At 43.3% G+C, this 26,247-nt stretch overlaps 2 protein-coding genes across 3 annotated transcripts; both read right to left on the bottom strand.

Annotated features, from left to right (window-relative positions):
- Positions 1–1,204: 1,204 nt before the first annotated feature.
- On the bottom strand, positions 1,205–7,979 carry HIKESHI (heat shock protein nuclear import factor hikeshi). Of its 2 annotated transcripts, none has more exons than XM_079974178.1 (5): positions 7,824–7,979; positions 5,928–6,165; positions 4,782–4,933; positions 2,266–2,384; positions 1,205–1,439 (listed from the first exon to the last, which is right to left on the bottom strand). In XM_079974178.1, exons 1-5 carry the CDS (start codon positions 7,956–7,958, stop codon positions 1,385–1,387), a joined length of 699 nt encoding a protein of 232 aa, XP_079830304.1. In that variant the 5' UTR covers positions 7,959–7,979; the 3' UTR covers positions 1,205–1,384. The 2 variants fall into 2 exon arrangements, with proteins under 2 accessions (XP_079830304.1, XP_079830305.1); XM_079974179.1 differs by lacking the exon at positions 7,824–7,979 and adding an exon at positions 7,617–7,635.
- A 3,049-nt stretch (positions 7,980–11,028) lies between these two features.
- Positions 11,029–25,289, bottom strand: EED (embryonic ectoderm development). Its single transcript, XM_079973916.1, has 12 exons — positions 25,092–25,289; positions 21,988–22,140; positions 19,378–19,470; positions 18,094–18,159; positions 17,557–17,682; positions 17,364–17,445; positions 16,392–16,483; positions 16,015–16,148; positions 14,669–14,774; positions 13,842–14,000; positions 12,050–12,123; positions 11,029–11,353 (listed from the first exon to the last, which is right to left on the bottom strand). Exons 1-12 carry the CDS (start codon positions 25,272–25,274, stop codon positions 11,227–11,229), a joined length of 1,395 nt encoding a protein of 464 aa, XP_079830042.1. The 5' UTR covers positions 25,275–25,289; the 3' UTR covers positions 11,029–11,226.
- Between the last annotated feature and the right edge of the window lie 958 nt (positions 25,290–26,247).

Raw genomic sequence — 26,247 nt, 5'->3', positions numbered from 1 at the left:
GGCTTCAACAAGTACCCATGTTTTCTGTGCATGTGGGATAGTAGGGACCGTGCTCAGCATTACATGAAGGACTGGCCTGTGCCGGGGGAATTGGTGCCTTGCAAAGAAAGGAACGTCATCAACGACCCTCTGGTGGACAGAGACAGAATACTCTTCCCACCGCTGCACATCAAGCTCAGCTTAATCAAGCAGTTCACCAAGGCTCTGGACAAGGATGGTGACTGCTTCACTTACTTGTGCCAGGCTTTTCCAGGATTGACCATGGAGAAGTTGAAAGCTGGCATCTTTGACGGTCCTCAGATCTGTCAGCTCATCAGAGATCCAGAGTTCGGAAACTCAGTGAACGAAGTGGAACTGGAAGCGTGGAAGGCATTTGTTCTGGTAGTGAAGAACTTTCTTGGCAACAATAAGGCCAGAAACTATGCAGAACTTGTCAACAACATGCTGACTGCTTTCAGAAACCTGGGCTGCAACATGAGCGTCAAGATGCACTACCTATTTTCACATATGGACCGGTTTCCTGAGAACCTGGGTTCAATGAGTGACGAGCAGGGGGAGAGATTCCATCAGGACATGAAAGAGATGGAGACCAGGTATCAGGGTTGCTGGGATGCAGTCATGATGGCTGACTACTGTTGGACTCTGAAGAGAGACCTCCCTGCCGCTGAGCATTCCAGGAGTTTCAAGAAACGGAAGTTCAAGTCCTGAAGTTTGAAAAATGGTGAAGCAACATGCAATTTACGTGTACTTACCTTTATCAATGCCCACCATTCAGTTTACAGTAAACCTGACCTGATGGAGAGAAACGGATGCCATTTCCTGATTCAGCAGTGCAAAAATACCCTAAATCAGTTGTAGAAATCTAGACAACATTCAAAAAGTAAAAAATGGTTGCCCAGTGTTATCCTCAGGGACCCTTCCAACCCTATGCTTGTATGAATTTGTGAACTGTTCTATCTGTACTAAGACAGAATTACACTGGAAACTATTCACAGCATATTTTCAAAGAGGCGCAGGCTTCAGAGCAAGTTTTATTTGCAATTTGATACGCACAACAGTGCTGGAACCTAAAGCATTAAAGAACCACCAAACAAGGGCCTATTTGCTCATTAACAGGATGGAAAGTTTTCCGTACAATTCATAATGAGGAGCTCCTGTTGTGGCTCCACATTTTTAACTCTAAAAAAAGAAAAACGGCAATGACTGTTTTTTAGAGCTTTAATTTGTAACAAATGCCCCATAAATATTACAAAAGCTGCCCTCCCCCAATTCTGCTCAGACTTTTAATCGACCAATCCAGATTTATTTCGTAGGCTCCATCTTTTGCATCTTTTAAGTTGTGACCAGTTGCTATAGCGCACATTAGCGAGAACTTGGCTCCAGATTATGTTTTCCAAAACAAAGGATTCTGAGTTAATCTTCTTTGGAAATTCTCGTACCTACAAGAATAAAAAAGATAAGCACAAATAAAGTCACATAAAAGCCATCTTCTAGCTACTTTGCTGAGCTTTATGCAATCCTTCTCCTTTGCATATACAGTGGTGCCCCGCAAGACGAATGCCTCGCAAGACGGAAAGCCCGCTAGACGAAAGGGTTTTCCGTTTTGGAGGCGCTTCGCAAAACGAATTTCCCTATGGGCTTGCTTTGCAAGACGAAAATGTCTTGCGAGTTTTTCTGACTTTTTTTCCCTCCCCCCCCCTTTTTCTAAGCTGCTAAGATGCTTATCTGCTTATCCGCTAAGCTGATAAGCCGCTAAAAGCCGCTAAGCCGCTAATAGCGCTAAGCCGCTAAGCCACCAATGGGCTTGCTTCGCAAGACGAAAAAACCGCTAGACGAAGAGAATTGCGGAACGGATTCTTTTCGTCTTGCGAGGCACCACTGTACTGGAAAGGGAAGATCACCAGGATTTTCACTCCAACACCACTGGCTCTTGAACAGTTATGCTGGGTGCAATGCAATTCCTTCAGGAATCCTAATTTGCATTTATCAAAAATAATTTTTAAAACATTGTGTCTGCTTTTTGTTAAATTCCTGGTCTTGATTGTCTGGAAGCATATCAGACTTGCTGCAGGTAACCAGGCTGAAGGGCTATTCACAAGCGTGATCTAAATACATGAAATAGTTTTACATAGTATAAATTCAACTACGGTTATACTAAAAAGGTAACTCTTACTGTTAGGGATAATGTTACTACCGCACCATTAATTCAGTCCTACCAAAACTTGTGTTGGTGAAGGCACAGTCCTCCCCCGGCAATCTCCTTACCATTTCAAAACTACATTTGCGGGAATAAAAGCTTCCGATGGGTTAGGTGTCATTTGGGCCTGGGTGACAGCGAAGGACGAAGCGAAGTTATAAAAATTGTCTAGCATCTTTTGAGTGAACTGAAATACACAACAACAAAAACACTTTTTAAAAAAGGATGTGCTGTACATAGTCATTTCAGTCAGCCCTAGCTAGGTGCTCTATTTTGGCATTTAAACAATTGTTTACAGATATGATCCAAATGAAAACATATTACTATATTATGAGGAGTGCATCTTTTTACTGTACAACAGTAATCTGCTCATTTGACTCATGCTGCCTCAGCAAAGGCTTCAGGGCAATAGGAAACCTGCTTCTGGACATGTCAGCAGGGAAACAAATGCAACCAGTTGCAAAAGCGAGGGAGGCAAGAGAATGCTTTGTGTTAATAACTTATTCCTCCCTAAGAGAAGTTTTATGGAATATTTTATCACTGCAAGTTGTTTTTAGGTTTGCAAGCCACTTTGAGAAACACGAGTTGGGATGTTTCCTGCAATATTTAATATTTTGTCACCTGCTGGAAACGTTTGTTTCACCAAGAATTATAATGGAATTAATTTGATTGAGTGTTGGCCATTGCTTCTGTGTTTTATTATGTTCATTTAATTGTATACACAGTCACAATATTTTTCATGAGTTGGCAGTTTATTAACGCTTGTATAAAGAAATTGAAAGAGGAGTATTAGCTGGGAAGACAGATAAGAGATGAATAGGTAACTCTCTGTTCCAAGTGTTTCTAGGGAGTTGTCTGTCGGTACACAGAGTTGCCAACCACAGTACTATGTCTTTGCAAACTGTTACCAGTTCACAAAGTGGTAAGAGAAAGGGTAAGTTTATGTGTTCATTTTAATCATCATATTAGAAATTATAGATTTTCTTCAGGGGTGGGGATCTCTATATGGTCTAATTATCCCATCTAAGGATGGCCTACGGACGCAGGTGGCGCTGTGGTCTAAACCACAGAGCCTAGGGCTTGCCGATCAGAAAGTCGGCGGTTCGAATCCCTGCGACGGAATGAGCTCCCGTTGCTCAGTCCCTGCTCCTGCCAACATAGCAGTTTGAAGGCACGTCAAAGTGCAAGTAGATAAATAGGTACCGGTCCGGCGGGGAGGTAAACTCCGTTTCCGTGTGCTGCTCTGGTTCGCCAGAAGCGGCTTAGTCATGCTGGCCACATGACCCGGAAGCTGTACACCGGCTCCCTCGGCCAATAAAGCGAGATGAGCGTCGCAACCCCAGAGTCGTCCGGGACTGGACCTAACGGTCAGGGGTCCCTTTACCTTTAATCTAAGGGTTTTTATTGTAAGGGACAAGGTAAGCTGGAAATGTTTCTACTCTACTTGGTATCTTTTCCTAAAATTACTCTGATTACACATTGCAGGCTCATGCCCTACTTAATATAACACTCTGCTGAATTATTAACATGCCTCTAAAAAGCTATTGACTATATAATCCTTTACTCAGAAGTAAATCTCACTATGTTTAATGGGCTTAATCCCAAATCTTTTTTTTTTTATAATAATATATCAGTGACCTAGAAAATTTTCTTAGATGGAAACCTGTTTTGGGGGCAGGATCCCAGTTTTGAGCAATTCCTTGCAGTAACTCTTCATGCCCCATATATCAGGAGAGAGGTACCTTCCGACATTCCGAAAAGGGTTTTCAGGGACAGCTGCAAGGGAAAGGAAACTTTCCTTTTAAGGACTTTCCTTTCCTTATTATAGGATCCAGGCCAATAACCGCAGAAGAATTAGACAGATGGCCTTCTAAAAAATGTGCTTCTAAATTCTTTTAGAGAACCCTTTTCACACGGAGTCGACTGCCAAAGAACCTCCTGCGTACCACAGAGCATTATGGGAAATTTTATGGGTGTAGAGTCACTTAATGTTGGGATCACATGGAAGAGCGAACATGCTTGTTTTCTCCTGCTCTGGAGGGTAGGACTCAAACCAGTGTCTTCCAAATTACAAGAAGGGAGACTCCGACTAAACATCAGGAAAACCTTTCTGACAGGAAGAGCTGTTCAGCAGTGGAACAGACTCCCATGAGAGGTGGTGGACTCTCCTTCCTTGCAGGTTTTTAAGCAGAGGCTGGATGGCCATCTGCTATGAATGCTTTAGCCAAGATTCATTGCATTGCAGGGGGTTGGACTAGATGACCCTTGGATCCCTTCCAACTCAAAGATTCTATGATTCACTATTATTGTGAAAATGGAGGCTCTGCTCCAACATTCTGTTAAAGCGACACATCTGCAAGCAAAGATCTGTACTGAGGATCAAGCTGTATTTCAGGGAACATTATTGCTCTTTTCACTGAGGAACTCAGAAAACAGTTTAAAAGCTGCTGCTCTGACGAGTAAGGCAATTTTTGTTAATGCCTCACTTGTCTTCATGGCATTATGTCCCATGCTCTAAGACCCATTAATGAAGAGGCTATTCCGGCAGTAACTGCTGAAATCAAAATTGCTTGCTATTCATTACCTCTGTGAATGAATTGACTGATGACACAGCGGCACTTGCTACAGGAGTTTGCTGAGCCAAGAGTTCCAGCAGCTCCACAGAAATCCCAATCTGGGCTACAGATGGCGTTTGGGGGATATTCATAGCTCCAAACGGATGATGGCTACCTTTCCCTAAAAGAGACAACATCACAAGTGGTGTAATGCATCTGTCCTGACCTCAGTAGAAGCACAGTTCTGAAAACAGCCCAGATTTACACAAGACTTCTTAAACAAAGCATCTACCTCCGTCAAGAAGAAACAGAGAACACAGCCCGACAACAGAAAAGCAGGGGCATTTTAATGCTTCAAAATCATAGTCTCTACGGTACTGACATCAACGGCTAAGTCAATTCATTTCAGTTGGTCTACTCGAAGTATGCTGTATCCAGCTAAGACATGCTCAGAGTATAAGAAGTGAAATGAATTAAGTTAGCCACTAATGTCAACACTGTAGTTCTACTTTTGAGTATCTTAGCTGCATAAAAAGGTTGCTTCAAGAAAGGACCCCTCTCTGGGAACAGAGGGCACACACCAGTTACCCCAAAGAAGACAACTAGGAGGACAGCTTGAAGCACAGTGAGTGATTCTGGGTTCTCTCTTCCTGCATCTTTCAGACCCAGAATACATGATTTTAGCGCCAGCTCTGGCAGAGTCACACAGAACAACTTTTGAGTAGGGTGAGGCAGCTTGGGTTAAGGAACTCCCCACCTCCTACAGGCAAATGCTTACCTAGAAATAAAAACCAGTCATGAGCAAAGGCTGAAAGGTCAACAATACTGCCTCTACTCACTTCCACAGAATGTGAGATACAAACAAAGGGATTTTTATCTCTCTCTCTCTTCCCCTCCTGTCAGTTCTCCCCTTTAGGGCCTCAGCCAATGGCTCCCATGTATGAGCCAAGGCACAAACAAGGAACTTGTCCATTTTGCTAATCACAACAGCTGGACAGAGAAGAAGGGGGTTCAAAAGCCCTTTGCCTGTGCCTCAGAGAAAAGAGGTGGGACTAACAGCTATGCTGTGGACCACAAGGGAAAGTGAAGGTTGAATTGTTGCTTCTGGCTACCAGTCACCTATCTCTACAGCAAACCCCTTCCCAGGCTTTAATGGTTACACTCAATGTTCTTACCAGATTTCAGACTGGAAATTTTGAAGATGGCACTTGGTTTTTCATTTGTAACAAAGCCCAGGAGCTGCCACACTGCTATCCCATTTTCGTCGGGGTAGCAGAAGTAGACAGAACCACCCATTCCCTCTGGGAAGGGAACGGTCCCCAGCATGAAGACCACCACATGGTTGATGCTGTCATAGTTGGGCAAGTCAAACACAAACTTGTCTTCTGCCACCTGCTGTGCAACTGTTTGCACCTACAAAAGAAGAGCAGGGAATGAAGTAGGGATTTGAGCCTCTAGCGGAATTCAAACTCCCTCCAGGAAAAAAGAATGCATTGAAATGGAGACTGTGCAGAAAAAAACGAAGCAGTATGCCAAACAACCCTTCTCCTATCTGTTCTTGCAGGTTAGGACCTCCTGCACATACCATCATAGCAGGAGGTCCATTATGCACAAGTTAGGAATTTCACCTTTCCGGTTATGCCTCCTACCCTTTGGAATTCCCTGTTAAACATTAGGCAAGGCGCTGTCCCTGTTGGCTGTTTTGTCACCTATTGAAGAGCTTTCTTATTCAGCAAGCTTTTAAAGCACAAATCTTTTCCAACCTGCATCTCTACTGGAATTGTTTTTAAGATGTTTCAATTGTTTTATTGCTTGTATTTTTGCTGCCTATGTTCCATTGAGAGTTGCCATTGCTTTTTATTTATTTATTAAAAATACAATTTTAAATGGGAAAAAATATGCTGCCCAGTTAATTGGAAGCACATTTTTCATTGACCAAAATATTTTTACTCAGTTAATGCTATCCATTAAACACGGCAGGCCTAGTTTTGTACAACTAGTTTTAATATGTTTTAGTCAATTGCAGTTTTAACCTGCAAATTTTAAATCACAGTCTTACTTTTTTTTTAAAAAAAAGTGCTTTCTTTGTTTTATCTCATTTGTTGACCACTGTTGAGGTTTTCCCGCTACAATGAAGCAGTATCTAGTTTATACCACTATATATTCTGCTTGAATGTAGAGGGGGGAAACTCAAGAGGTATACAAACACACAAATACTCCATAAAATTTATATGTGTTGTGGGAAAGGAGATTATTGCTTTGCTGTTGTTCTTACTTTTACTATGCATTTTGTGGTTTTTATATTGTATTTGTTTGTGTGTGAACCGCCCTAAGATCTGTGGATGAAGGGCGGTGTACAAATTTAATTTTAAAAAGTAATTTACTGCTTGATTGTATTTTTTTAATTTTTATTTATACTTTTCAAGTTTATACATTTCACTGATTTTACAATCCTTTTGACATTTCAAAAATTGACTTCCCTCCCCCTCTTTCTGCGGTTCCTTAAATTTATTTTTAATATCTTCTGCATATTCCAAAGTAACTTAATTTGCACATTTATTCATCTCCTTTAAATATATACTCTTATAAAACTGCAGGTTTTTACGATAATCCTGCCAATGTTTTTATCTGTTTACAATTTATCTGTAAATATTCCATAAACCATTTCCACTCTTTTATAAAAAGTTTGTGATCTTAATTTCTTATTCTTCCAGTAAGTTTTGCCATTTCTGCCTATTCCATGAGCTTTTGTACCCATTCTTCCTTCGCTGGGACTTCCTTCTTCTCATATATCATAACATATATGGAAAAGAAACCTTAAAGCAGTACGTAGAAATACATATATCACCTAGATATTTCGTCACCCACTTCCATGAGAAACGCCTGGCGCATCCCCCCTGGGCCTTACGAGTTACCAAGGGAACCAGCCGCCCGCATCCCTCACCATAGAAACCCCAAGTGCCCTCCCGTTCCCATAGCAACCCCCTTTCCCCCCCTCGTTTCCATAGAGACCCGGCAGCAAGGGGCCCCGCCCACTCCGGCCTGCGCTGCCGGCCGCGGGCGCCACTCACCAGCCTCCCCGCGACCAAGCAGCCAAACATGGCGGAGGCGGCTCCGCTCGGCAAGGCCGCTTCCTCGAAAGCCTCGACCGGCCCAGGCGACCACCCCGGGGGCCCCTCCGTGCCACCCCGCCCGCCGAAGCTCATCCGGGGCAAACGGAAGGAAATGATTCGCATAGGGATAGGCGGGCATTCTTGCGTGTGTGTATGTGGGATTTCAGGCCTCCCGGCGGAGGACTACGTGTCCCAGCGCGCCGCGCGCGACGTCGCGTACGTTCGGAGAAGCGGAGGACGCTGGGAAATGTAGTCTTGCAAGGCATGAGGCAGCTCAGGGAAAGGACGGGCCTTGGTTCTTAACAGGAACTTCCTGCCTAAATCGAATTATCTTCCCGCTTCAACAACTTCCCGGTGCCAAAACTTTTAATGTATTTTTAATCTTTGGCTAGAAGCCGCCCAGAGTGGCTGGGGAAACCCAGCCAGATTGGGCGGGGGGGGGGGTGTTAAATAACTTTTTACTATTATTATTATTATTATTATTATTATTGACATAGGGGCTTTTCAGGACAGAGGTGCCACTGGCTAGTTTTTTCCCATGCCTAATGGAAAAGCTCCGCAGCCAATTTCTGCTGCTGTATGCATGCAGGTTTTAAGGTTCAGCAGAATAATTTTTCAAGCACAGCACAAATTACCAACTGCATCTGTTCGGAGGAAGACCAAAATACTGTACAAAATTAATCCCTAAAACTATACAGAATTTCCCCACGCTTCTTCGGCATTCAATACTTCCGCGGGGCTAGGAACAGAATGTAAATGTCCTCAACCTTTAATCAAAACAAAATAAAATAAAATAAATAAAATAATTCCTTCCAATAGCACCTTAAAAGGTAAAGGTAAAGGTATCCCTGCCCGTACGGGCCAGTCTTGACAGACTCTGGGGTTGTGCGCCCATCTCACTTAAGAGGCCAGGGGCCAGCGCTGTCCGGAGACACTTCCGGGTCACGTGGCCAGCGTGACATCGCTGCTCTGGCGAGCCAGAGCCGCACACGGAAACGCCGTTTACCTTCCCGCTGGTAAGCGGTCCCTATTTATCTACTTGCACCCGGAGGTGCTTTCGAACTGCTAGGTTGGCAGGCGCTGGGACCGAGCAGCGGGAGCGCACCCCGCCGCAGGGATTCGAACCGCCGACCTTTCGATCGGCAAGCCCTAGGGGCTGAGGCTTTAACCCACAGCGCCACCTGCGTCCCTTAGAGCACCTTAGAGACCAACTAAGTTAGTGATTGGTATGAGCTTTCGTGTGCATGCACACTTCAGATACTCGGACTTTAATGGTGCTGAAGCAGCTCACAGAGTTGGTGTGAGCCTGCCATCCACACAGACATTGAACTTCTTGGTGGAATAAATGTAACAAATAAAATACATTTTTAAAAACCACTGTAGGCTGCATCACTACAAAATTTGGGCAGGGGAAGAGGGAGGGCTCAAGCGACGAGTATTTTTACACACGCACAAATATCCCCGCAGATAGAAAACTAGATGGCAAGGAGGAAAGGATCTATTGGAGGAAGTGATTCAATGCTTCTCCATACAGACCATGCAGATCCTGGCCTGCACCTGAGAAAAAGTAAGAGTCCAGGCAAGAATACCTCCTCAGTAAGAAATAGACCTTTGTAAAAATACAAATGTATGTTTTGGAAGAAGTTCTAGGTATACCATTCTGTGACTGCTTATTTTTTTGTCATGAGCAAGTGATCTGAAGATTTAGGGGAGGGGGGAGAGAGTAAGTTAACACGTATTTAATTTTGTTTTTATTTCACTTTACCAAATTTAATACTTTTACATCTTGTCCCAACAGCTTCCATATATTACACATATTTCACACACACTTTATTCACATCTTGTTTTTATAAGGTTAAACACACTTTTAAAGTCTCTGAAATTCATTTGCTCCCCTTCTGTCAAAGATGAGGCAGCTGGAGAATAAACGCCTTTTTAGTGGTAGCACCAGGGTGGTGGAGGCTCATCTTGCCTCTTCATCACGAGTTTTCAAGCACTAAATGAAGCATTTTATTTCGGCAGGTGTTTGGGATCTAGTGAACTTCATTTTTAGTTTGTCTGCCTGCCTGTGCCTTGTGTTGCTTTAGTTAACAATTCTAAGTATTAAAAACATTTTTGTAAAGCCACGATGTGGAGCCAAGTGGGTTCAGAAGCAATGGAAATATCCTAAATAAGTACCAGGGTATTCTACACCAAGACAGTGGCTCCTTTTACCAACAAGTTAATTAACTACGTTCTCTTATTTCACTTACTCTGCAATTCTCATTCTAAGTACAGTATGCCCATATCCAATGCTTTTTTCCCCTGTACTCTCATTTTCCTACTCATATTGAAATACTGCCCCTCAATGAGGCCAAACTTAGATTCACAAAATGTTTAGGAGTATGCATCCCCCGCCCCGAGAAAAAAAGCATTTGCACCATAGGCATTGCACCTAAAGCCAAAATCACATATAGACAAAACACATTGAATGCAATGACAGGTGGAATTTGCCAATGTATTTTCCCCTGGGTGCCCATCCCTTTTTATTTTTTCCCAAGCGCTTAAAGCTGAATATGCACACATTAAAAGTTTGCAAATTGCAGGCTTACTGTAATCAGATGGGTATGAGACAGAGAATTAATGTAAAGTAGTATAGTCTCTGGGAATTATGGGAGTAAAACTTTTGCTGGACCAAAACATTAAGGGTTGTGTGTGTGTGTATTTTAAAAGTCCATACCCTGGAAATTCAAATTCTGAGCAAGAAAGCTAAATTCCCCAACATGTTTAATTATGCACATTTAATTTTGTTTGCATAATTTATTTGCTTTTGTTCATGAAGGAGAAGAGCAGAAGGCCATATGGATAAATGTATCTGTCCCAGCCATTGAGAAATTATATCAGTCACCCTTCTTGGCATCTGAGAGTTCCAAATGGGCAATGCTGCACAACTTTCATGTTTTCACGGTCATAAGGGCTAGACATTTTCAAAATCAAGGACAACTTTCTCAGGAAGAATTCTGCACTCAATGTGCTTCTTGCATCCTGCAGAATTGTAGGGCACACCCATACTCATACAAGCTTATTTAACACATGGCTTAACACAAGCAGCAAGTATATATACAGTACAAAGAAACTTTACATACTACAAACACTGAACTGAAATGGGACAATAAACCAAATGTACAAAAATATTTTTATTAAAAAGCAGCAGCTTCTGAACAAGGCAATGTTATCAAAAACCAAATGTAAACATTGCTAAGTTCAACTGACCGGGGGGGGGGGGGGCTACTCTGAAAGCAGTTACAGTACTATAAATCAGCTAATTATCCTTGACAGAAAAAGCAATACATAATTTTGTAATTCTCAAGTTGTAAGTAACTTATCGGAGCCTGTCCCAGCGCCAGATACTGGCATCATCACATACAGCTATAAGGATACTACTGTCTCTGCTAAAGCTGGTTTGTCGAATGGCAGCAGCACACTTTGGGTGAGTAAGAGTTGTACACCTATCAAAAGAAATAAAGCGTTATATTTCTCTTCACTCACCACCATGTGAACAAAAGGATATAAGACAACAGGCACAATTCTTAACTTCATCCCTCCTCCCTTTAAACAACATCCTGATCACATTATCCCATTTCTCCCACCCCAAAATATGTTAATTTATGGAAGCTTTCTGGGCTGTATCACTTTAAACTGATCCATAGACAAAAAGCATGTGAAGCTTCTCAATATTCTTGTTCCCACATTCAGGGGGTGTTTTTAATGAAGGCACATCTCATCTTGTGATGCCTCACGTGCCCTATTAAGCGGTATGACCCTGAAACAGGATTTTCTCTCCCGGACACCTATCCCAACTATAAATAATTCAAACACTGAAAAAGCTTAATCACAGATCTATGGCAGGGGAAGTTACCATTCCACACCCCCATCTGTCAGAAATTAGTGCATCTTCTCTCTGTTCATACGAAATCATACAAAAAGTTGTTCCGGATTCCCCACCCTGGCCCAGGTCTCTTACACTGTTACCTTCCCAGAACAAAGGCAGCAAGCTGTAATCCAAACTTTGAGAAGACAAACATGCTTATGGCCTGTACTTCTTTATTACAACTTCCTAAGTTAGGGTAAAGGGGTTGACTTGTCTGTTTCAGTGTTGATAAGCAAGAACTGTGGTGCAAAGCTGGGGATTCAGAAACACTCACTTGGCCTTATGAGGATCTTCTATTTCTAAGTCCCAGACATAGAGCTTGCCAACTTGATTGCCCAATGCCAACATCTAAAAAAGAGCAGAAGATTTATGTAGCCTAATGCTGTGGTGAAAATGACTGTTTTAATATTGCACTCTACATGCAAACATAATTCTCTTTTGTTTTCTCAACAGGTTCAAGAATAAAAGTTTCCCTAGACAACTCAAGGATAATGCACCATCAGTACCTTGGGGATTTCTAATCCCTTTGCCCACCTGCTGCACTCTAGCTGTGCTGGTCAAGACAGGTGGAAGCTGTTGTCCAAAACATATGGTGGGCAGTGGATTGACTTAGGGTGACCTCAGCAACTAATTAATTGATATTACATCACATTTTGACAATTTTGTTGTTTAGTCGTTTAGTCGTGTCCGACTCTTCGTGACCCCATGGACCAGAGCACGCCAGGCACTCCTGTCTTCCACTGCCTCCTGCAGTTTGGTCAAACTCATGCTGGTAGCTTCGAGAACACTGTCCAACCATCTCGTCCTCTGTCGTCCCCTTCTCCTTGTGCCCTCCATCTTTCCCAACACCAGGGTCTTTTCCAGGGAGTCTTCTCTTCTCATGAGGTGGCCAAAGTATTGGAGCCTCAGCTTTGACAATTACAGAAGCCAAAATCAAAATAGGGTATCCTTCCTTACTACACTTCTGGAGGCAATAGGCTTTCTTCCGAAAGAATGATAGACTATGGTTTAGTGCAGCTTTCCCCAGCCTTGCATCCTCAGATGCTGTCAGACAGCATCATCCCCAATCATCATCTTGTTTGGAGATTAGCAAGGCTATACAGTGGTACCTCGGGTTAAGTACTTAATTCGTTCCAGAGGTCTGTTCTTAACCTGAAGCACCACTTTAGCTAATGGGGCCTCCTGCTGCCGCTGCACCGCCGAAGCCCGATTTCTGTTCTCATCCTGAAGCAAAGTTCTTAACCTGAGGCAATATTTCTGGGTTAGCGGAGTCTGTAACCTGAAGTGTATGTAACCCGAGGTACCACTGTAGTCCGAAGATACCTGGAGGGCTACTGTAGGAGAAGGCTGGTTTAGAGTTGCATAAGCAAGTCTTATGCTCATGAGCTCTCTGCTCCCCTAGGATGGCTGCCAAGAGGTAACTTTTCCTTGATCTGACCGTTCCCCTCACCTCTGCTGTATTTCTATATTATGTAAGCCACCTTGTGAGGGCTTTGCCCTAAAAATATCTGAATGAATACAATATCCTCCTCCGGGACACCTTTAACTCCCTTATTGTCCAACAAACCTAGCTGTCCTGTTATTTTTAATTATTTTTAGCAATATGGTATTAATTTTTCTCCTTTTGCATCCCTTAATATCCACACTGTGCATGTGCAACATGGGCCATGCATAAAGAAGAGCAAGGGTAGCCCATCCCGTTTTGCCACCCACACTTGCTGACCCGCTGAAGCCTCGCTCACCAGGGTCACCCAGCTGCGGCTTCCAGGTTATTGCAAGAGCTCTCGCGAGATCTCACCAGAACCCAGGAAGTGCCCCTTGGTTTCCACTGCCTGAGGCGACTCTCAGTGTGCCTCACGGATGGACCGGCCCCATAGAAGAGTATACTACCCATTATGGTTTACGCACAACAGCCATATTTTATGATATATGACATATCCGCCTACATATATTACGAAATATGGGAGCCTCAAGCACGCATGAGAAGCAGCAGTGCCAGCTGAACTTCATCTGTGCACTGGACTAATCTTAAATAGCCTTGCTTAATCTCTGGCTTTGCCCCTTACCTTTTGCCAGAAATCCATTGAAAACCTCATATACCATATATCGCACTGACTGTAATCAAATCGTCCTAAAATGGTCACATTAGACTCGCTGGCCTTTATTTTATCGATGTCATCTTCCATTTTGCCTGGTTTCCAGCACACAATGGCATTTTCACACGACTGTGGACAGAAGGAAAAGAAGGCTTCAATATAACCCACAAAACACTTTCACACCCACATCCTGCACAGGAAAATGTGGAGGAGATAGACCTTGCTTTAGGCCATCAACAGTATTTTTATTGTGGGGAGAGGAGGCACGCTACTGGGATTTTTTAAAAATAGTAGGAAGATACCATTTCAGTAAATTTTGAAATTTTCCTATTCTCATCAATTAAATTAAGCGGCCTCGGTCCTATATACCTGAAGGAGCGTCTCCACCATCATTCAGCCCGGACACTGAGATCCAGCGTTGAGGGCCTTCTGGCGGTTCCCTCATTGTGAGAAGTGAGGTTACAGGGAACTAGACAGAGGGCCTTCTTGGTAGTGGCGCCTGCCCTGTGGAACACCCTCCCTTCAGATATGAAGGAAATAAGCAGCTATCTTCTCTTTAAAAGATATCTGAAGGCAGCCCTGTTTAGGGAAGTTTTAATACTTGATGCTGTATTGTTTTTAATACTTGATTGGAAGCCACCCGGAGTGGCTGGGGACACTCAGCCAGATGGGCAGGGTATAAATAATAAATTATTATTATTATTATTATTATTATTATTATTATTATTATTAATCACTTTTAAATCTTCAGAGATCAAAACATAAATGTGACATTATTGAAACTGAAGCCATCCTACCTTGGAAAGTATCAGATCTCCTAGCCATCGCACACAATCTACATAATTTCTATGTATATCTCTGGTGGAGAAGTCAGGAAAGTGAATTTTTTGAGAAACAAACGGCCTGCAAAGGAGAGAGTTGATGCATCTGATCAGTGCGGTTGGGCAGAGGAAAGACACAACTGCAGGAGCTTGGGATGCAATGACAATAGAGGTGGAATAATTTATATTCCCGTCCCGCCAAAATAAAAAAATATGGGTCACTGGCTGAATTCAAATGTAAGAAGCCAAGTTCTTACATGTCCTCTCTTCAACTCTCACTTAACCCCCCCACTCAACTTCAGCAAAGCCTGTTTTCACTTTTAAAATACCATTTCCCATGCTATCAGAACTGAAAAACTATGGTTTAAGGGTTTCCACCAAATCTTTCAAGGATATTTATGCTAATATAGCTTAGTAAAGCCTTCAAACGTACAATGAATCTTAACAAACAATAAAATACATTATTTTAAACACTGCAGAGCTTGTCCTGCAAAAAAGGAGAAAGTGGAAAACTGACATTTAAGCTGCAATCCTATATCCACTTAACTAGAAGTAAAGTCCCATGGAACACTATGGGACTTGATTCTGGATAGTCACATACAGTGGTACCTTGGTTCTCGAACTTAATCCATTCCGGGAGTCAGTTTGACTCCCGAAACCGTTCAAAAACCAAGGTGCTGCTTCCGATTGGCTGCAGGAGCTTTCTGCACTCAAGTGGAAGCCACGTCAGATGTTCGGCTTCTGAAAAATATTCACAAAGCCGATTTGTTCAACAACTAAGCCATTCGGCAACCAAGGTACCACTGTATAGGTTTTGCACCGGTGGCCTAATTCGCATATCACAGTTCATTACCATGAACACATCATTGTCACCTATTTTTAAAGCCACAACAACTGGGGCTTATCACTATGTCCAAATCAGGGATCAAGATTTCAGTCCAACCAAACCACAATCTGTAGCTAAGGTTTGTCCTTGGCTTACTGATCACCGTTTGTTTGGAGAGAAAGAAACTGTAACTCCTAGTTCAGACAAAATGCTACGTCAGAGGTCATGGCTTGCATACTGGTAGGGCAAAACTATGAAATAAATAAGTAATAAATAAAACTGGCATGTTCACGGTAAATCTTTACCTATGATTTACCACTGAAGTGACAACTGGACCATACCTGTCATGGGAGGGGAAAAACTTCAAGCAATTTACAGGCTCATTTCAAGATCTAACTACTTGCAAGTTTCAAAAGGTGATACATGATTTCAGTGATGAGCTGAAGAATATACTGGGGTGAGGAAAACATCACACTAGGATTGGGGCTGCCCTTACCTGTTGGTTTTATTGGGATTGTATTCATAGGACTCTTTGATTGCATTGATCATTCTCTTTGAATTGATTCGCCAGAGTTTCAGGGAGTGATCCATGCCACAAGACATAATTTTTTCACCAAGGAGGTCATAATCCTATACACAGAATGTAGCAACTTCAATTTTGCATACAAGATTAAAATAAAATCAACAGTGAAGCCCCCAGATTATACAAATCAGGTTATTAGCTATCCTATTAAGCAAATTTCCATTTTCTGACCTATAATTAAAATGCAAACCACAATTTAAAATTTGTTTAGCAAAGAAGAGAAATAAACTTTGGAGCGGGGTTAGGACAGCACTGATAAATTTCAAGCTGCACAACAATTTTTCACTTACTGCACTTAAAACTTCATCCCTATGCCCTTCTACTCCTCCAAATATTGCAACCAAAGTGTCTGTTTGAATGTTCCACAGTCTCAATGCATGATCTAGTAAAAAGGGGAGGGGAAACAGAAAGGTTAGATTCCATCATCTCACAATAAACACAATAGTATATTCTGATCAACTAAGTGGTTCAACCCCAAAACTGCATACAAAACTTATTGACTTGGTTCACATGTATTGCTAAGACAAACCATGTTGGGGTTGGGGTCATGACCTCTCCCCCCCCCATCATTTTGCTGCTGTGCTGAGTCAGCCATGGTTTGGCTTAATGCCGTCTGAACCTGGACTCGCTGTTTTCTTCAGACAAACCATTAACTATGGTTTGGAGAGCTAAACCATGAGCTCATATTCGGACAACATGCAAAGCCAAACCATGGCTCAGTGCAGTACACAGCAAAACAACCAGGGAGGAGCAAGTCGGCGGCAACCTCCTCTCAAGGCTTGTTCCCATAATGTAACTGAGCCATAGTTTAGTGCCATGTCCAAATAGTGGAAACTTAGGAAGGGAGTAACAGCCATTGTGCAATTCCCTCCACACAAAGGTGTATTTAGCTGAAGACACACCTCTTTACCTTTTACACCTGTGATACATTTTTTTTAAGATACACCCTTATGCTCTAGACTCTTTTAACCGATTTTGATATTGTATTTTTAAACTGTTCTAAACCACCCTTGGATATAATGGATATGTAATCTAAATTGGGGGGGGGATATGAAGATGCTGTTATATGTACTGAAAGCTAATTTGTGAAAATGTGTTGGGTAGTTTACATTTCAAAATGCATTCTCCTTCCCACACCAATTTGAGGTTCCTATTTGGGATGTTGTGTGCATTTTTGGTGTCGTCCTTTCCCCTTTTAGCTCTTACAGAATAACCCACTATCAGATCGTTCCTAAACATTCAAAAGGAACCTAATTCCATACCTTTGCTCACAGACAAGAGGAGATTTGGATCCCTGGGATGAAATTTCAATTCGTTGATTGCGTTGCCATGGCCCACATAATGCTACAACAGAATTTAGAGGTCAGGTTATTCCCTCCACATCTCTGTATTTTTTTGCATCAAAATGTTAGAATCGATTTTGAGCATTAATATTTACATCTTGGACCAACTCACCTTTATGCACTGCATTGTAATGGGATTAATTATCCTAATAATGCCCCTTGATCCAGCCACAGCCAGAAGGGGGTGGCTTGTATTGCTATCATAGGTCCATGCACAAGTATAAAAGTTTTCGTCTGCCTGAAGTGTGCAGTTAAGGGCTAGACATGCACCTGTGGAATGTCCCACTGCCCATGAGATATTTAACCAAAAATATTTAAACATAAACGAAGTAGCCTACAGTTCACAAAGCAGAAAGCCAAGTGCTGCTCCCTACTGGGCTTATGTGAAAGTGCAGAGAATGGTTTGGAGCAACCCATCAATGGGAAAACTCAGAAACCACTGGCCTGGAAGGGACCATTCTGCAATGAACTCCAAAATTTGCCATGGAAGGATATCATTTACTTTCACCATATTAATATCATTTACTTTCACCATATTAACTGAAGTTAGTCTTGCAAAGTGTTTCTTTAACTGCGTTCTCATTAAGCAGGGAAAGCTATGAAACCATTCTCAAACCAGCCCTAGAAACACAGACGTAGTAAAGGATACATCGGCATCCACGTAAGACTGTAGCAACCGTATTTCTCCTTGCGAATGACATTCATATAAAGTAACCTGGAGGTGGATGAAGCACAAGAAATTAGAGAGTTCCCGATTCCCACAGCTGGACAACTCCACACAGTGTATAGAATTAGTCATACAATAATCAAGTTTTCATCCACTTCTACTGAGAGCGATGGAGGCCGGTCCATTAGGGCAAATGGAGCACTGCTGCTCCACCAACCTCATTCTGCCTGCAGCCAGCCCTCACCTGCCTGCCTTTCCTCCCTACCTGCAGCCCGTCAAAGGGGTGACCCTACTTGTGAGCTCCCCCCTCCTAAGTTTCAGTATTGCCCTTGCAGAACTCAGCAGAAGAGGCAGATGGGGACAAAAGTAGAATTAGTTGGCTTGGCTTCGCATTGGCTGCACCTGTCACTGACTTGGGTTCTACCTACTGTTGGGCTTCCCTACCTTCCACTCTACCAGTGCCAAAGGGCACTACCACTGATTGAGGGGGACGTAATGACTTCATCTGTGTGCATTCCTAATATATCACAAGGTCAGCAATTTCCTTAAGTTGTCCTCAGGACTGTTCAAACCACAAGACCTTCTCTTACATCTATAGTGAATGGGCCTCAGGTTCCTATGCTACCTCCAATATATGAAGTCTAGTTACAGAATTAAATATATATATATATTTGCTGGAAGTTATTTAGTAAAATGAGCAATTATTACCAATCGTGAAAACAACTACCTTTGAGAGGAGTGCTTGATTATAGCAGCAGCTGCAGGAAGCTAACAGTTTCAAGGCTTATGTAGTTTTTTTTCACCTACTGCTTATTGACATTGCACTACTTGAGCAGATTGCAAATGTCTCTTTTGAGGTGTTTACATATGCTGCCAGGCAGGCGGGGGGGGGGGGCATTTTTAAAAGCAGGATTTTGACATTATACTTCAGCTGCACACCCATGGACAGACAAGTGATTTTTCCTTTCAAACCCAACTTTTATACTCAACTGAGTATGAGCATTCTCAACACATCTTCAACTGGAAGTGTTCCTAGCAAACCCATGTATATGTTTATCTAGAACTGTGGCCATCTGCAACTACCTTTGCACTATACTATTGTACCACATCACAAAACTGTTTAATTTGGCTCTTGGGATCAGAAATAATGCCTAGAGTTTGGAAAAAAAACCCGCAAGACATATTTTCAATGTTATGAAAAGGAAGCAAGATCTGGGAAAGCAGTAAATAAGTGAAATGTAAAATAAGTTTCAACTTGTCACTCACTCTGTTACTACCAACAGTAGCAAACACCAGGGGATCGCCTTCCTTGCTGTGCCAGTTAAACTGTACCCCAAACAATGGCAGACTATGGTCTTCCTGAAAACAAAAAAGGTGTAAGAAGAATTGGCTTCAAAACAAAAGTTGTGAGAGAGAACACAAATGCATTTAATATATTTGTATTTAGGACATTTCTTTTCAGAGCAGAAGTACACATTATGTGCACTATAGGGATGCTGATGAAAAAAGCATTCCAATGATGGCCTCTCCCTGTCATCAGTACCATTTTGGAACACTTACCCAGGTTGCAATGTTATCACTCCCATCAGCCCCAGCCAGGGTGGCCAATAATCAGGGATCATGGGAGATGTAGTCTAAACACATCTACATGGTCACAGGGTCCCCAACCCTGATGTAGAATGAGGGAGCAGAAACATACTGCACGACATCATAGGGAAGTATTTCCAAGTGAGACAAGGAAGCTATTTTTGGTGGCAACACTATGTCACCAACACTACTAGGCTAAGGTGACTTGTCTGCATTCGCAGAATTTTTTTGAACAAACCTTAGAGATTGAGAGGAAGGAGTGTTGCCCACGGGACAACTCTACTATTAGTAAGCCATTCATGAAAGCAATGCCTGCCAGAATCGAATTGTGTCCAGCCTACTCCAAGAAACCTAGGTATACATGCTAATTAACCCACTGTAGGACTTGCTGGTGAAAAGTGTATAATAAATGTCATAATAAATAAATGGCACAATTTTCCTTCCAAGTTTTGAGTTTTCCAACTGAAGTTATGAGCATGGACTAGGATTGAAATGGAAAAATAGGGCTCAACAACTGGTAGGAAAAGAAACTAAACAAGAGCATTGCCTTTCCAATCTCACTAGAAGTCTTATTCCAAATTATGATTCAGAACGCTAGGAACTGGGAGCAGGTAGGAGTACAGTATTAAAGAATAAAACTATATTATACTGACATTTCAAGGATTCCAAATATCATGTTAGATTTTAAATAACTCAGCAAAACAAGTATGTAACCCTTCTCACAATGTTTTACGGGAAGTTGTAGGGAACAGCTTAGTGCAACCTTCCACAACCTGGCCCCCTCCAAATATTTGGACTACAGCTCCCATCATCCCTGATCACTGGCCATGCTGATTGGCACAGATGGTAGTTGAGAGTCGAAAACATCTGGGGGGAACCAGGCTGGGGAAGGCTGCCCTGACGGAAGAACACATTTTACATGTGTAAAGGGCTCAAGCAAAAATTCCCACACCACCAATTAAAAGGATCAGAGCACGTAGTAGGATATGCTATAACAAATATAGCAATCTACAAACAACACCACAGACTTTCGATAACCTTTTGAAAATAAAACTTTTGCTAATTTTTTTCCTGCTAAATGCCTTCTCCCCAAGACAGACATGTGCTGTAACTGTTTCGTTATTATATTTTCAAAGGTCTCCAGGCCTATACTTCTATTTCAAAAAAAGTCGGCCTTCACCTTCAGTGGCTGATCTTAGCCACCCGAAAAGAGAGACTACACCCTTCAGTTTCCTGTTATTTGTTAAAACATATCTTGCTTTCCTGTGGTACAAACTTCAACTAAAGGCAACAAGGTGAAACATGTACAAAAGCATGCAAAGAACATTTAGAATAGGAATTTTGGAATGATCTGAGAGAAAACACTTCTTTAAGCTTTAAAGGACTTCAAAGCTGAAAAACAGCATCAACATGATAGTGATTACTATCTGGAGAATATGTCCATGAGCTAACTTACCTGCTGCCACAGAAAGAGAAATTATTATATTACAAATAATATATAGGCAACTTTCAACTTAGGTGGGGGTTAAGTTCCAGACATAGTGCGTAAAGCCAAAATCACATATAGTCAAAACACATTGGGTTCAATGGTGAGTAGGATTGCCAAAGTCTTTTCCTCTGGACGTCCACCCACTTTTTAAATTTTATAGTTTTTTTGCCAAGTGCGTAAAGCTGAATGCATGCAAGTTAAATGTGTGTGTGTTGCGAGTAACCATACTTAAAATTTCTCTAAAGCTGCTTCTGATTTCCCCTTCATACGAGCAGGACCTGCTACCTGGTTAAGTGTGCTTAGGTGGCAGGGCCACTAGCTTACATGGAGAATGTATCTATCCACAGCTATTTGCCATGTGAAGTACAAGAAGCCTGTTCTGAGGCAGCATTCTCCTGAACACAAGATCTTCCTTCCTGCCCAGAACCACCACATGACTGCTGTTTGAAAAAGAATGCCACTTCATATATGCCTCGCTCTGATCCAGTAAATAAGTTATTTGAATCACTGAAGTACAGAACACTGTTGCAGTGGTACCTCGGGTTAAGAACTTAATTCGTTCTAGAGGTCCGTTCTTAACCTGAAACAGTTCTTAACCTGAGGTACCACTTTAGCTAATGGGGCCTCCCGCTGCTGCCACACCACTGCCACATGATTTCTGTTCTCATCCTGAAAGAATGAGAAAGGTACTATTTCTGGGTTAGCGGAGTCTGTAACCTGAAGCATCTGTAACCCAAGGTACCACTGTATAAAGGCAGCAAGCAATTTTCATTCTAATGAGATGTCTGCTGACAAAATACCTTGAGGCTGTTTACACATTTGAAGGAGTATTTGCATTTCTTTGACTTCCATTTTCCTTTCCCCCAGCTTTTTCTTCCTGGAGCATTGGGGGTGTTTGTAGGGGTATCAGGGCGTTCAGTGTTAGTACCACTCTCTATGCTAACAGCATCATCCTGAAAGCATAAAGAAGGTTGGTTTTCAAAACAGATCAAGACCCACATTCACAGCAAAAAAACTAACTTACTAAGTGAAGGAAGATCCTCCAGCTACTTCAGAACAATGAGGCAACCTTATTCAGAAATAGAGGATACTGAGCAACTAAAAGTATTCAACGACAATAGGCAAGATGATTCACACGTTTAGAGAATGAGTGGGCAGATCTATTTGTCATTTGCCACAGATTGCCAAGGATTTCTGATTCCCAGCTGTTTTAAACAATAGCAGCAACAATTATTTTCCCCAATTGCTCCTAAATTATTCCACTGAAATAAAAAAAGCTTGCAGTAAGCAGAAATAGTTTTTTGTCTTGAAGGACTGCGAGCTCCATTCAGTTCAGGGTCTCAAAGCAAACTCCTGTGCTTAAACTTCTTTAAATCCAAGTGTATGGCTTTTGTGCCAAGCTCTGGTTGGTGAATCCTGGCATATTAGTGAAAACCTAAGTAAATGTCAAATAAGGGGTATCTAACCTGAGTTCTTGCCAATTTGCTGGTTTCCTAAAAGCAGAGAATCATCAGCTTTACTTTCTTTCTTTTTAACATAGGTAGAAACTTAGGATGCCATTGAAAATTATTTTGCCTACCCATCTCTTCCATTCAGAAACAAATTTCCTTCAACAGAGAAAGCTAGCAAGTCAGTGAGAAGAGTTACAGACTAACTTCATCCCTGACATGCTAGCTTTCTATGTGAAGATAACTGGAGTGGATACAGAGAAGATGGCTAACACAGAAGCCTAAATATAATCAGGGAAAAGTATTTTAGCCCAACTCTCTCCCTAACTCATTCTAATGTTCCATTTATAAAAGCAAGTGTAGCAACATGGCAAATATAGAAGCCTAGGTTCCAGGAGGAAACTGTTCTACAGTGGTGCCCCGCAAGACGAATGCCTCGCAAGACGGAAAACCCGCTAGACGAAAGGGTTTTCCGTTTTGGAGGTGCTTCGCAAAACGAATTTCCTATGGGCTTGCTTCGCAAGACGAAAATGTCTTGCGAGTTTCTGTGGGGGGGTTTTCCTCCCCCCCCCTTTCTAAGCCGCTAAGCCGCTTATCAGCTGATCCACTAAGCCCCTAAGCCGCTAATAGCGCTAAGCCGCTAATGGGCTTGCTTTGCAAGACGAAAAAACCGCAAGACGAAGAGACTCGCGGAACGGATTCTTTTCGTCTTGCGAGGCACCACTGTACATTAGAATTCTTCTTGACACCCTAGCTATCTAGATGCAAAGGGGTCCTCCTTTGATTTCTTCTCATGAACAAGAACTCCATCACCTGCAGCCTGAAAGCCTAGAGAAATAGCATCCCACACACAGGCTAAACACCTGCATATGAACAATATCGGTTCCAAACAGCAGCAATGTACTGTATAATCAAGAGAACACCCACTAGATGCTGTGGCCTCCCAAAGCCCCAATCAGCCCCAGCCAGCATGGGCTAGCGGTCAGGGATGACTGCAGCTGCACAGACCTTCCAGCTTTGACCTTTAAATCTGCTTTCTCCCACCTGGCTCCAGAAGCTGGTGGGCTACAGCTCCCATCCTTCCTTACCACTGGTCCCAGGGCCAGCGGGAGATCACCATCAATTTCATTTACGAATTGCTTCCCATGAGGCACCCCAAAGAGGATTAAGGTCTAGGAAGAGGTTGCAAACCCACCTTCAGGGAAGCAGATTGGAGAGGGGAGGCTGCCTTGCAGTGGGGGGAATGGGACCCTCCAGCCCTTGAACCACAACTCCCAACAGCCCCAGAAACCCCTTCGGGAGATTGTGGACTCTCCTTCCTTGAAGGTAAGCAGAGGCTGAGTGACCATCTATCATGGATGCTTTAAGTTGATGATTCCTGCATTGCCGGGGGTTGGACTAGATGACCCTCGGGGGTCCCTTCCACCTCTACAACCATATAAAGGTAAAGGTAAAGGTACCCCTGCCCGTACGGGCCAGTCTTGACAGACTCTGGGGTTGTGCGCCCATCTCACTTAAGAGGCCAGGGGCCAGCGCTGTCCGGAGACACTTCCGGGTCACGTGGCCAGCGTGACATCGCTGCTCTGGCAAGCCAGAGCTGCACACGGAAACGCCGTTTACCTTCCCGCTGGTAAGCGGTCCCTATTTATCTACTTGCACCCGGAGGTGCTTTCGAACTGCTAGGTTGGCAGGCGCTGGGACCGAGCAGCGGGAGTGCACCCCGCCGCAGGGATTCGAACCGCCGACCTTTCGATCGGCAAGTCCTAGGCGCTGAGGCTTTAACCCACAGCGCCACCATATACAATACACAACCATATCTTTATTGTCATTGTCCCATGCAGAACAATGCAATTGAAAAACTACATAAAACATTCAAAAACCCCTAAAAACTCTGAAACCCCATTTTAAAATACACAATACTATAGAGACCCCTTATGCTGCAACTTTTCCTTTTTCTTGCGAGGAATCTTATTCAGAATAAGGGAATTTCCCTTTAAAAAAGGGAAACGTTGACAGCTATGTCTACAACTCAATGATGGGAGTTGCAGTTCAGCAATACCTGGAGGCTCCCCCACACTTGCCCTAAGGGAGCCTCAGTGTGGTGAACAGTGAAGAGTGCCTGGCTAGGACCTGGGTTCAAATCCCTACTCATCCACGAAGCTCGCTGGGTGACCCTGGAGCCAGTCACCCACTCTTAGCCTAACCTACCTAGTGAAGAAAAAATGGGGAGGTGGGGAACCATGTGCACCAGCCTGAACTCCTTGGAAAATAAAGGCGGCATATAAATAAGTAAATTAATAATGAAAATTATAAACAGGACAGCCATGACCTCAGGCTCCCCCTCTCAGGAGGGGGGAGGGAAGAAGACCACCAGCCCCCCCCCGCGTTGCTAAGAGACGCGCTAGGCCCCAAGCCTGAGAGAGGGGTGTCTTCCCATCTCAGGGCCCCCCGCTCACGTTCTCGTCGCCGGACAGGTCCCCCGGGTTGCTGTTCTCGTCGCTGCTCAGCTTCTGCTTCTTCGCCGGCATCTCCGCTCCCGCCGCCGCCACCCCCTCGGACGATGCTGCTGCCGCCGCCGCCGCCGCCGCCTCCGAAACCGCCTCTCCTCTGCCTCCGCCTCCTCTCCGCCGCTCAGACATTTTCCCCGCCCCTCATCCCCGCGGCCGTAAAGCGCGGCCGAAGTTGGCGTCGCGAACGGCCAGCTTCCGAAAGCGTGAGGGCGGAGAGAGGAGACGGGAGGCGCACGCGGGGAAGGGGGCGGGGCGAGAGAGGCGCGAGGGAGCGTTTATTGGAGCTTAGCCGCTCCTGCCGCAAAGCGCGCCCGGCTTTCCACTCGCCCCTTGGCGTCGTAAAAAGTTTAACAGAGAGCGCGGGCGCGATGCGCGCGGCAGAAAGTGAAGAGCGTGCAGTGACGTCGGGGAGGGAGAGGAGAGGGTGGCCGTTGGCCGTTAGAGGGCGCGCGCGCTTCTGGGAACTGGGTGTGATTTTGATTTGCAGTATTTTATTTTTTTGCGCGTGCTCGGCGGGTCACGTCCGCACGACGTTCTTTTAAAGCGGCCTTGCACCCAGGGCCGGATTTAAGTTTGATGAGGCCTTAAGCTACTGAAGGTAATGGGGGCCCTTTATATGTCCAGCAGTCCTTTGTCAACAACAAATTGTCGCTGTGTTTTGTGTTGAATATATGCTATATGGTAATTTGTGGACCTAATAGGTATCTAAAGCCATTTGCACATAACAAAATATGTATTTTATCAAAGTAGTTGTTGGACTGAAATACAATTAAGAAGTAGTATATTAATAGTGAAATACAATTAAGAAGTAATTAATAGTGAAATAATTATTAAACTCTAACTTTTAGTGATTTTTTATTCATAACAAACTTAATGCAAACACATTGGCATTTGGCAATAACAAAAGTTCCTTTAGAAACACAATTTACAAAGACTCGTAATGGGGGGGGGGCAGGAGAGTGGGGCCCTAAGCTATAGCTTGTTTAGCTTATATGTAAATCCAGCCCTGTTTGCACCGCTTTCAAATGGCTTTCCTTTGGGATTGTTTCTTTCTTTTTGGTCACCTAACAATCAATAAAACCAATTAAAAACATCGCCACCA

The sequence above is a fragment of the Podarcis cretensis genome (assembly GCF_951804945.1).
Source record: "Podarcis cretensis genome assembly, chromosome: 4".
Taxonomy (NCBI): Eukaryota; Metazoa; Chordata; class Lepidosauria; order Squamata; family Lacertidae; genus Podarcis; species Podarcis cretensis.
The sequence above is the reverse complement of the archived record's forward strand: the minus strand, read 5'-3'. Positions and strand labels throughout refer to the sequence as shown.

What these genes read in the sequence shown, in the direction of transcription:
- HIKESHI (XM_079974178.1), bottom strand. Translation starts at nt 7,958, where the DNA reads ATGAGCTTCGGCGGGCGGGGTGGCACGGAGGGGCCCCCGGGGTGGTCG. An exon ending in GCTTGGTCGCGGGGAGGCTG is followed by an intron (nt 6,166 to 7,823) that starts GTGAGTGGCGCC and finishes CTTCTTTTGTAG; the next exon opens with GTGCAAACAGTTGCACAGCA. An exon ending in CAGTCAATTCATTCACAGAG is followed by an intron (nt 2,385 to 4,781) that starts GTAATGAATAGC and finishes TGTGTATTTCAG; the next exon opens with TTCACTCAAAAGATGCTAGA.
- EED (XM_079973916.1), bottom strand. Translation starts at nt 25,274, where the DNA reads ATGTCTGAGCGGCGGAGAGGAGGCGGAGGCAGAGGAGAGGCGGTTTCG. An exon ending in AATGTGTAAACAGCCTCAAG is followed by an intron (nt 19,471 to 21,987) that starts GTATTTTGTCAG and finishes TTTTGTTTTCAG; the next exon opens with GAAGACCATAGTCTGCCATT. An exon ending in GAAGATCCTCATAAGGCCAA is followed by an intron (nt 11,354 to 12,049) that starts GTGAGTGTTTCT and finishes TTCTTTTGATAG; the next exon opens with GTGTACAACTCTTACTCACC.